Here is a 12611-nt window from a genome sequence, read left to right as displayed (position 1 = left end):
TCTGCCTCCCCCCCAATCCCACCAGTGAGCAGGCTGAGGGTGCACAAGGAGCACTTGGTGGGAGCACTGCTGGGACAGCTGATCCAAACTGGCCCAGGGCATATCCTAGACCAAATGACATCATGCTCAGCATGGAGAGCTGAGGAAATAAGAAAGAAGAGGAGATATTCAATGATGACATTTGTTTTCCCAAGTCACCACTATGTGTGATGAAGGCCAGCTTTCCTGGAGATGGCTGGACACCTGCCTGTTAATGGGAAATAATGAATGAATTCCTTGTTTTGTTTGGCTGACACATGTGGCCTTTGCTTTATCTATTAAACTGTCTTTATCTCAACTAATGAGTATCCTCACTTCTACCCTTCCAGTTCTCTTCTCCATCCCAGAAAGACCCACAGAGCAGCTCTGTCAGGATTAGTTGCTGTCTGGAATTAAACCACAACAACCTTCTGTACAAAAACCAGCCTACTGTTATGAAAATGCTATTGCCAGGTTCTGAGTGGGTTTTATAATTTAAAGGCCTTGCAGAAAGGAAGAATCAAATCTACATTGTTGTTTCTCATTGAGTATATACAGTAGACTAATCCCCCATTGATGCTCACATTCATTTCCCATCACATTCCCTTTCAGTGAATAATAAAGATGACTCCTCAGACAAGGGTTATATCATCTTGCAAAGGTGTATGTTTGAGAAAAACAGCTTCTCTGCCCACTTCTCTCCTTGGGATGCAGAGTAACTTCATCCAACATCAGATTCAAAATGGTTCCAGATCTGATTGCTTGGTTCTTCCTTATGAATATTTATCCAATGCAAGACATAAAGGCACAGTAATGGTAAATAAATATTATATGTAATATTTTCCCTTTTCCTAGCTTAAAGTCCAAGACAAATAGAGAGTCATCCTACAGATGACCAAGAAGACAGAGTTTCCAAATACTTTAAGTTAGAATAGTAACTATTAAACAAGTCCTTTCCAAAATACTTAAATTAAAAAAAATTCTAAGCCAAAGCTTGTTTTGGATCATTATTTTGTATCTGTAACACAAGTCATCACTTCCAATGTCAACTGAGATGGGACAAATCTGTGTTTAACTTCATTCAGCACAGAGATTTTTATAGAAAGGGAAATATACCTTGGTTAATGTGGAAGGTGCTACCAGAAACAATGAGCTGTAGGTTAAAAAAGAGCAAATCAGTGATAAATGCTTTTATCCTTGGCCTAAAAAGTAGAATTATGTCATTCATAAAATGTATGAAAAGAGACTGTCTAAGATTATATTCATTTCTTGGATAACCAAGACTTTGACTCAGTGATTCTTCTATGTATCTGAATAAAAAAAATGGCCAGGCTGGCAACATATTTGTGCTGTTATTCAGCAAACCATCCTATTACCTGTGCACTTTTAGGACAATGTAAGAGTCAATATTATCTGCTTCATTCCATTGCACAGCCTCTCTCTCATGAGGGTTTAAAAAAAGGGTATTTTTAGATACCATAGATCTCAGTATTGCATTCATATTTAACATTAATACATAACAACCAAATAATGTCAAACAATGAAATGGTGACTAGGAATGTAACAGCAAAGACAAAAGTGAAAGAGAAGGAAAAAGGCTAGATATTTTAAACAACTTTTCTGTTACTATAGCCCAAGGCTTCTTCCTGATTCTTTTCAAGCTGCAATAAAAATTATATTAAATATTTAAAGTGTGAACAGGCAAGTTTACTCACTGTTTCCTGGATGCCAGCGCACTGCATTTAAATACGCATTGCAGTAATGGAAGAGAAATTCATGCTCAGATCGAGTAACTTTTCCTTGAAGTAAAGGTAGCAGATCATGTCCATCAATAATCCTGAGTTAGAAAGCATTTCAAAATCAGAAAAATAACTCAAACTTCACTTTCCTGATAAGATATTATAACTCTGCTCATCGGCTACCTAAAAAACCCAAATCTGAATGGCCACCTCCAACTGGTCAATTTTGAGAAAAACCTCCAGGAGCTCTTCACTAAGGAAACAATTTTACATTTCACCATTATGAATAATTCTCTCAACTCTTTTTTTTTTTTTTTTTTTTTTTTTTTTTTCCCCCACGTCTGAAAAAGTGAACAGACATAGGAGAATAAATTGCTACAACACCGTCCTTCACAAATACCTGTTTAAGTATTTGGGAATAGTCTGGCCAAAGTAGAGAAAATATGTTGCTCTGTGCTAGTATCCTCAGAAGTAGTGGTAATATCTCTGTCTATCATATTATGCATGCCAGAATTTAAGACAGAAGTGGTAATTTCAGATTTAAAAATTAACTGTTTAAATATGCATTTATCAACTACAAACACACACATACACAAAAATATATATAAATTCTCTAAATGTTGCTGGAAAATTTGATCATGCTTTGAAGGAATCAGTCAATTTACATAAAAACTGAGTTATAAAATAAGCAAGATTTTTAACTGTTTCCCTGAATTAAACCTTTGAATTGCTGACATCAGCTGGAAGGGGAGAAACCATAGTCTGCATTTTTGACCTGGTATGAACTACAAATTTTTCAATAAGTTTTATAAGAAATTACTTTTTGCTGATATACAGATCAGCAAGTAGTTCTTTCTCAAGCATTTTGAGCAACATCTCATAAAAATTTTTGAAATTTATAAGTTTTAAAAGGTCTATGTTGATTTTCAGTACCTTTACATACATGATCATTTCGTTACCATTACATAAAACATTTTTCACATTAGTGTAACTACAACAAGACAGGTACTAAGTTTAGTCTTTTAAGTTGCATGCAATAATAAAATTTTTGTGTATACAACAAATTTTGCTGTACACAACAAAGTCATTCAGAGTAGCACTTTCCTCGAAGGATGGAGAGAAAAATTCCTGGAATTCTGAACGCTATCTTGTCTGATAATTTCCATCTAGGTGAATCCCTGTCCGTGGAGGTCTGTAGAAACAGTCTTTCTCCCTTTCAGTTTTTCATGTTTTCTTGCCCAAGTAACAAGTCTTGCAAGCTTGCTCATTAACAGATGCATGCCTATTGAACACTTTCTGTTTTAGAGCCTGATGATGGGGAAAAAGGCATCTCCAGAAAAATGTCTCCAGTACTCAAGCATTGCTACAGCTGCTGGATTCAGAGTAATATGCAAGACTTTTCTTTCAAATTACTAATTTGTCTTTTTTGACTAGGAGTATCTCTTCCATTTCTTTTTAACCTCCTCCCTCACAGTGACAGAATATTAATTACTTTAATTTTTCTTATTTCTCAGGAAGAATTCAGTGGAGCAATAAAGATCCAGCTGCTGGAACAAAAGTACTTCAAGCTAGTCCATGATCTAAGATGAAGCAGTACTTATGGCATCAGTCTAACACAGAAGAATCACAGTGGAGAAACCTACAAGTGGATGTTACACAAGTATATTTGAATTTCTATAAAGGAGATCAAAGAAAACATCAGTACTTGGTATTCCTTTAAGCAATATGAAAACAAAATGCATAAGATCTGCCACATAAAGAACAATCAGAACTTTGGAGGTTCGACAGAATTACTGTCTGTAGAGCATCTCTCAGGACCAACCTGACTAATTTTTCATGTCTTAGACTTGTCCTGCTCTGCCATTTCCCTCAAACACTCAATGAACAATAATTAGAAGAGTGACTGCTCACCACTGGGCTTTCCCATGTGGATTCTTGATGCTTTGTGCTCAGAAGTGATTTGTGAGCCATAAGTGTGTTCATAGCATATGCGTATCAACAGGTTTCTCCACTTGATTTGGATAGCAACAGCACTTAGGCAGAGGCACCTTGCCACTGAGACTGTGTATCTCTCAAACAGGATAAATCCTGGGGATGTAGCAGCATCAGGAAAGCATCTTATGAATTGTGGAAGTGCAGTGGCTTTTCTTATCAGGCTGCAAAACTCTATGGGATTATTTTGACTAACTAGGTACAGAGAAAAAAAAAAAGAAAAACCAAACAAAACACCCCAAAAAAAGCTGTGAGAAAAGCCTAGCTGACATTTTTATGTGTTTTGTGATGTTAAGTAGGTCAAGCCTAAACTCACAAAGTTTAAAGTAATTTACACTCGAAGTTTCATTTTCCACCAAGTTCAGTCATGCAGAACAGAACCTTTTTTATACATTCATTTTTGCTTTTAGTAAGTAATTCCAAGTTCAATTTGACAGTACATTGCTCTGATGGCATTCTGTTATCTTTTTGGTGCTTGTTCTGTGAGTTAAGCTGTATTTACACGCAACATTTCTGTAAAATATTATCAGTATGTCAATATGAAAAGAGACAACATAATATTCCAAGTACAAAACCTAGCTTCTTATTTACATTCTCACCTCTATCTTAATAGATATCACAAGAATATATAAAACACTCATGACACTTTCTCTAAAACAGAGATGACTACAGAGCATACCTGTCAGAGGGTAACTGTGCATCTGCAAGTTTAACTATGGTAGGAAATATATCCATGTTGCTCGTTGGCTCATCAATAGAGGCACCAGCCTGTACCACTCCAGGCCAACGGAGAAGACCTGGCACACGAATACCTCCTTCCCAGTTTGTTGATTTTCCACCTGAAAAAAATGAGTTTTGTTTGCTGAGAAATCAATTTCTTCCAAGATAATGCCCCCCCATAAGATTTAATTTCCAAATATTAAACTTTCTGTCTAGCTAGACTCTTTCCATTAGAAATATTTATCCTATTCTTAATTTTCTAGATTTTCTACCTTCTTTAGTACTTTCTCACAATAAATTGACGAATATGTATTAGACACAGCTTATAAAATGCATTAAAATTACACACAAAAAAGTAATTGTAGGAGCTTAAAAAGCACTTCACTGGAACCTTCTGATAGGAATTAGTCTAGACAGTGTGTCCCATAGATATATAAACCTACAACCAAAAAACAGGAATCCAAAAAAAATTAGTTATATCTACATATCTCAGGTATGAACCTAGAGAAGGTACATGATATTTTATTAAAAATGGTGCGTAATGACTTTATATAGAATAAAGTACTAATTTAAGTATGCTACTGAATTCTCTAATTCAACGCATCAGAAAGAAATTCACTTCAGTGATGATAACTTTCAGGATGCTGTGAAGAACTTTTTGCATTCTAAACCAACACAGCTGCATCAAATGCATTATCTACTGATTGCATTCAACAGTGACTTACAGTCATTTACTCTTTCTGCAAGATCCATCCTCCCAACTACTGCCCAATCCTCCCAACACATTTTGCAGAAGGACAGAGGGTTTATTCTATGACAGCATGTTCACCATTACTAAATAAATAATTGACATGACTCTGTATGTCAAGGGGCATCACAAATGGTATTACCAATGTCCTGCACAGTTGTGCCTAGGTAGAGCACTTCAGGGTGACCCTCGAAATTTATATATCACTTGAAAAAGAAACCTCCATTAAACAGATGGGGTTTGGATGGGTTAAACCTGTTCAGGGACATTTGGAAATAAATTGAGATTATTTTATACAATAAAAATGTCTAGAAAACCAGGAACATATGGATTGGACTTCTGCCATTAAGTGAATCAAATAGCAATTCATGGTTCAGTCAAAACCACTACAGGATTTTTTTTTTCCTGTATCTCCCTTTTTCAAGGAAAAAAAAGGAAAAAAAAAAAAAAAAAGGTATTTCAACAGTTCTGTTTTGTCAGCATCTTAAACACCCAAAACAACTCATAGATGTCAAGACCCCAGGCCCTGTTATACATACTGTCTATTTTACTGACTTCTCAATGATCTTTTCCATTTCACCAAAGGGGTTCAGATTCCACCTGGTTTTTCTAGAGGATTTTTCACTGTTTGTAAAGGTAAGCAGTAACTTCAAGACTGGCAACACTTTTTAGTATAAATTTACCATTCTCTTTTCTTGTGACTGAAAGACCATTAACTCATTATTATTTGTTATATCAGATTTTTGTTTAATTTTTTTTCCATAGGCTTTAGCAGAATTCATAATATTGAATAGCCAGGAATACATCTAGTCTGATATTAGAAAAGTTAGACTTTCTAATATTCAGCCTTATGTCAACTTACAATATTGCTTAAGGTTTTTTTTGAAAACAGTGTCAAGATCAGATCTCAACAGGATGTTGAGCATCTTCTAGAACTCTCTTAAAAGTTTAATGTCATTGCGGAGTTAAATGTAATTCCATTCTCATTATGAAGTGTGTGATTATATTCTAAAACTCAAGAATGAGATGCATGTCCCATTTTTGTTGATGTTCTAGTAAAATATTATTTTTAAAACACAACTCTAAAGAAAATGTAGCTATAAGTTCATAAAGTGTTACTTGGTGAGACATAGAACCCCTGTCAGCACAAGGAAGTGTTCACCCAAAAATATGCTGATCAGTTGTTAATGCTGTTGGGTCAAGATCAGTGTAGATGTCAATAGGCTGTGTCCATCTTCTGTAGAAAAGATGAGTCTACCACTGTACAACAGTGATTAAGTTTTTCAAAGTTTGTTGGAAATTAGGTGTTACACAGCACAAAAGATTAATAAACTGACTGAGCTATAGTGCATAGAAAATCCAGTTGAGTGGGAGTTGTTAAATCCAAATAAAAATTCAAGATATCTTCAAATTAACATACTTTTAGTGAACAGCTGCACCAGGGATGTGATTTAGTTCATGAGCCAGATCCTAATTCTGTGTACAAATGACAGCAGCTTTATGGCTGAATGGTACCAACAGAAAGACAACACTAAGAGTTGATCTACACCTTAGGCAGCTTTAGGTATGATATTCCTTTTATTTCTCTATGCCTGTCTGAACCTAGTAAGAGGGCTAGCTAGACTGGATGTTTAAATAAAGTCTTGTTACACTGTTGTCTTCTGTGTTATCTGAAGACAGAGAGATTTCAAAGTAAGTGGTAAATCTGATTCTCACACATGTTGAAATTCTTAAAACCTAGATATTGGATCACTTTCACAGCTCTTAGGTTCACAGTACAATTTTCTTGAATCAGCGGAAAAGGACAGAAAAATTGCAACTACCCAAGCACAAAGGAACATTCTACAAACTGATGCTCTGCTGTAAGGTAGAAAAAGCAAAATCAGTTCCCCAGCAGGGCTTTCTCCTCACTTACGTCTATGAAGAAGTGACTGCTGCTTTCCTTTCAAAAGGCTAATTGGAGCATAATTTTTTTACATCTCTGGAGACTGGGAATAGCAGGGAATCAGGGTGGGAATTGCAGATCATTGCAGAAGACTGTCTTCTATTATCTCTGCTTACATGGTGTTCATTTTTATTGGAATTGTGCTTAGTGACTGCAGGTGCTTTATGTCCTTACATGATTACAAATCCCTGGACATTTGTCATCTTTGAAACTCTGTTAAACTTTGTACAAGATATTTCCATTCTTTTTTCCTTAAAGAAAAAAATAAATCAAGGTCGCTTGAAACATGTAGCAAACATCTAAATGTCTAATAAAATAAAAGAATATTCACAGGATATCATTTTTGAAACAAAGTATATAGATATTTAAGGACCTGGCTCATTAGTTTTGCATTTTGCTCAGACTTGACAACATAGAAACAGAAAAGTCCACAACCTAGTTGCCTGTATGCCTGGAAAACACTAGGCAACCTACCTTAGTGTTATTTTTGTTCTCTTAAACTTTTCTAAATACGTTTTTTAAACAGCACAAAACACACCAGGTTGTATTTTTCCTGCTTAGCTATCTACACTTTCTGAGTAGTTGAACCTTTCAGTGTTATATCAAAAAATAGCCTACATTCACCTTTTCTGAAAAATCTGCAGGAGCAGGCAAAATAAAGACATAACTCTGCAGTCACCCAAAACATGATGTCAAATTTCGAATTTAACCTCATTTCAAATCCAAGCTAAAAGAGTATATCTCTTTTATTCCCCTCTGGTTTAAATTGACTGCTATTACTTAACTCTGGTAACAGAGCTTTTACAAAGGATGATATATAAAGGGGAACTCTGCAGTAAATCACTATTAACATTATGAATGATGAATAATGAAATCTATTTTAAATAACTTTCTTAAATCACCTAGGTTATACCATACCACTCTTTCCTTCATATATTCTTCTAAAAACAAAGCTTCCAAAATCAATTTATTTGCTCGAATGATAGAGAAACACAAAGATATTAATTATTCTACCCATCTATACTGGACTTTATGGCATCAATATCAACAATCAAGAGTGCTTACTAATCCTTATTTTATAAAATGGTTGAACAAAAATTTATTTTCAATGACAAGGTTACTCTTTATTTTACTGATTTTTAACTTGTTTCATGTACTGTTTTTGTTAATTTTTAATCTGAGCTATTCTTGTACGTGTGAATGGAATAGACATGGCTCATTTGGATGTTTCTCATCTAACATTTCTTCCAATCAAATGAAGTGATCTCTGAAAATAATTTTTGTTTCAGTCAAAATTACAAGATGGGTTGATTCTTTAAAAATCTGGATCACTTCAGAGAGAATATAAAAATACAGTACATTTGAAAAGAAGATCAACTACTACTTTCTTTCAAGTCAAAAAATAAACTCTAACAAATATCACTAGATATGCCACAGCATGATTCCTGGGGTTAAAGTAATGGTCAGCTTGACTTCTTTGTGGATTAGAGGGAGGAAAAGGTTTACTAACAGCTTCAAGAAACCCTGCTGAACTAACTTATCACTGCAGTATATAAACTTGTTTTACAGTAATAATTTTTTTAAAAAATATTGGTTATTAATTTCTTGTTTTGATCTCACAGACCTGCAGTAGATTTTTTAAAAAATCTGGGTCTAAATCCTTAGGAAACATTAATTATTATTTTTAATGGATATTAACACATAACTATGATAATACCTATTTCTAAGGCACAAAGCACTTTAAATGAATGTTTTTCACACAGTTTGGTTTTATCAGTGTTTGGTTCCACTTCTATCAGCAGCAGAACTCATGACCCACTCTGGCAGCATAACAGTAATCAAGTGACTTGTGCTAAGTGCTTCCTAAGTACAAAGAAAGACTGTTTCTAGTGCAGGCCTGTGGAACAGGCAAAATGAACATATCCAAAAGACAGTAAGGTGTAAGGAGATTGTACAGAAAATCCTGCATGTGACGACACATGTCACCAAGTGATGGCAAGGGGGAATTGTACTGTCTGCATACGTACCAGTGAAACACTATAGTGAGAAAAAGTATAGAGAAAAGTTTGCACTGCCTTCATTGTTTATTGCTATAAATTATGGATGGATGGATAGACAGATAGATAGATAGATAGATAGATAGATAGATAGATAGATAGATAGATAGACAGATAGAAAATACACTGTGGCTAATTCAAGAAATTAAGAAACTAAATAGAAATTACCACAAAATATTTAGATTCAAAATCTCAGGGTACCAAAGAAGAATATAGTGGTTTCCTTTAAATCAGTCTACATCTTGTAAATATAGAAGAAATTATACCAATTTATTTATTCCACTCATCTTATTTAAAAGTAGAAATTCAAAGTATTTGGAAAAATTAACCTTACATCTGCTCCCAAAGGAAAGCTATGGTGACTAGGTCAAATGGATATGCTTCAGTGAGGCAGCTAGGGAAAAACACCTTAGAAGAAGTCAGTGCAGGTATCCTGGAAACCACATACACATGCAGTACCTTAATGTTCTATACTTGCAACTGACAAATATTACAGATCTGAAAAAAAAAAAAAAAAAACTGGAAAAATTACACAGAAAGTTTTAAGAAAATATTTCAGTTACACCTATTCCTTTCCTTATTTCAACATAAAAATGTTAATATTAATGTATTAATGAAATTGTTGTTATTTTAAATTGAATTAAAATATTAATAGCATCTCATACAAAACCAAGGAGTACTTAATGAGTTCATGCAAGAAGGCCTTCAGTTGTTGCAAAGAAATTCTTACTACAATAGCCGCTGGTTTTTGTTTTAGAAGCTGTATCTAGATTTAAACCTTTGAAAGATCTTTGACAAAGACCTTCAGGAAAAGTTACTGGAAAATTAATCATGGGTTAGGAGACAAAGGATTGTCATGAATCAAAATCTAACTAAAAGTCAGGAAACAAAACAAGAAAACAAACAGCCTGTGACCCTTTGCAAAAATACCCCAAAACAATAGTAAGATACAACATGCAGTAAGATGCAACACTCTGTTAAGCCCCTTACTATCACTATATTTACTTCAGTTTTGAAAAGGAAGTAATTTACACAGGAAAATAACAAGAAATTATGGATATGTAAAAATCAGTTTAAAATCCTTTTATCAGTTAAAATCATACAAGAGATGGAAGAGACAATTACCTTCTGAATTTTGCCTCTGCAAAAGTCACTGTAAAAGTATACAAAAAAAATCTAAGCTAGGGAAGATTTAAAACGTTTCCCTCATTTATGCTATATCAGTGAGGAAATGTTATTAAACTGCAAGATGTTCCATGAAATTTGCAACTGTCCCATTTCAAAATAGTAAATGAAAGCACTGTGTTCTCATGGACAAGTGATACAGGTTATGCTCAGAGTTTAGAAAGACTCAAAGTGAAAATTCATCTTTATCTGATAAAAAAATTATATAATTAATTTTAAGAATCTTTTTAGAATCTAAATTGTCAGGATTCACATCTTAAACCAAAGTCATACTGTCCAGGATTAGGATCTTCTTAGGGATTTTATTTACTAAACAGATCCTGATAACCAACTGTCAGAAAAAGCTCACTGGAAAGAGATTTCGATCCATCACATCAGTAATAGTATATAATGTCTTCTGAAAAGGAGTGCTGCAGAAATAAAGCAGACTCTCTACAATGACAATTGGTTAAACACTATGTTAGCTATGGTTTCTAATTTCAAGGGCTATCCAAATTTATGGTGAACGGTTCTGTAGTTAGAATCTAGAGTAATAAAATCTTCAAACAGCAATTTCCCCTTTTTGCATCGAGCTTTGCAGCACTAGCTCAACTCTCCAAACCCCTCTTAAATTTTACTATTGGTGCCTATTTGGCTAGGTATCAAGAGAAATTAGTGAGTTAGAGTTGTGGAGATTGGTTGAGAGCTTTTGATTTTAGGGCACAACCAATTATTGTTGAGCATGCTGCTCCAGCTCTGACAAGAGGGTTAAGTGGCTTGATTCATATTTGCATTCATACAGCACTCAGAGACAAAAAGATAAGTAGTGGAGATTGACTAGCAGAGACAGGGAGAGAGAAAGGATGTGTATGTCTCACAGGTTTTTTTTTTATACTATGCACCACAGGAAGCAAATTCCTGGTGTGTGCACACATAAGCACAAGCAGCATAAAGATTGTCCTTCTGCTTTTTTAGGCACATTGCTATATCAGTGCCTGAGTCTTGGGGCTTCACAGATCTGGTTCTCATTAACTCTGCCAGAGATGTACGGACACTTTTCATCACACATGACTTTTAATATGAATAAAATCCTATGTATGAAAATTGCTGCTAGTTATGCAATTAATTGATAATTTCTACTGAAGTCCTTTGGAAAATGATGCATAATATACCTGTTAAATTAAGGAATGATTTTGATATGGAGGGAGTGGAGTATAAAGCAGAATTAATTGTATTTAATAATGTTAAAAGTATATTCAACTAATTGCCTGGGTCTTTTAATTTTTTTTTTATTTTATTAAGAATGTCTCTCATAAAATAATAATTTTGTTTCTTACAACTGTGATTATTTTCTAACCCATTTATCAGCACAGCACAGGTGTTAACTGCAAAACACAAAATTTTTCCTTTTTTTTAAAAAAGCCCCATTACTACCCAACTAAACCTATCAATCAGATTTTCTTCTTAATAAGATCTAGGTTAGATTTATTTCAATTTTTTCTCTGAACTGTAAGTTTGAATACAAAATTTTGCAAGACTTAGAGAAAAGACCCCATTTAACTGAAGTTCATCAGGAAGACATATTCCCAAGTGTATTTTTTCCTCCCTTATCATTTTTCCTGTACCTTATGTCTGGCACTCTAGAAGGAAAATATTTTTTAGAGCTTCTAAAACACCTCAGGCTGTGCCTACAGCTACAGATATGTAACCATATGGTTCCTTAATTACTTAAATGACTATGCAAGGCCTATGTGCTAATGTTCAAGATACATTTCACTCTGGTGTTAGCCCAAGGGGACCCATCTGATAGACCTTATAACTTTGGCATCCTTTGTTTTCCTTGTGTAGCATTTCCTTTGAAGCTCTCTTAAAATATAAGGGTCATTTCTCAGACAGATACCTGCTGACTAAAAGCTGTGGGGTCCTCTTGCTTGAAAACCTCTCTGTATGGTTATTGCTTACTCTATATGCCTGAATTTTTTCCTTTCTGAAGTTTTGCAGGTGATATAAATCTGGCAAGAGTGGAAGGTTGTGTTATCATCCAAAGGGACTTTGATAGACTTGGAGAAATGGGCCAAAAGGAACCCCATGACGTTCAGCAAAGGAAATACCAAGCCCTGCATCTTCCCAGCAGTAACCTCTATCAAAGCAAAGGCTGGGGAGTAACTGGCTGGAAAGCAGCTCTGCAGAGAGCAACTGGAGGGTTCTGATGAGCAACCTGCTGAACA

The 12611-nt window shown here is 34.7% G+C and overlaps 1 protein-coding gene across 2 annotated transcripts in view; it reads right to left on the bottom strand.

Moving 5' to 3' along the window:
• The window catches only part of STS (steroid sulfatase), a 104677-nt gene that overhangs the window by 24096 nt on the left and 67970 nt on the right, over positions 1-12611 (bottom strand). For both annotated transcript variants that reach the window (XM_066313840.1, XM_066313841.1), the window contains 2 exons: positions 4429-4588; positions 1734-1855 (listed from right to left, as the gene is read on the bottom strand). In XM_066313840.1, coding sequence (XP_066169937.1) covers positions 1734-1855; positions 4429-4588 — 282 coding nt within the window. The remainder of the gene's footprint in view (positions 1-1733; positions 1856-4428; positions 4589-12611) is intronic.

The sequence above is a fragment of the Sylvia atricapilla genome, chromosome 2, assembly GCF_009819655.1.
Source record: "Sylvia atricapilla isolate bSylAtr1 chromosome 2, bSylAtr1.pri, whole genome shotgun sequence".
Taxonomy (NCBI): Eukaryota; Metazoa; Chordata; class Aves; order Passeriformes; family Sylviidae; genus Sylvia; species Sylvia atricapilla.
The sequence above is the reverse complement of the archived record's forward strand: the minus strand, read 5'-3'. Positions and strand labels throughout refer to the sequence as shown.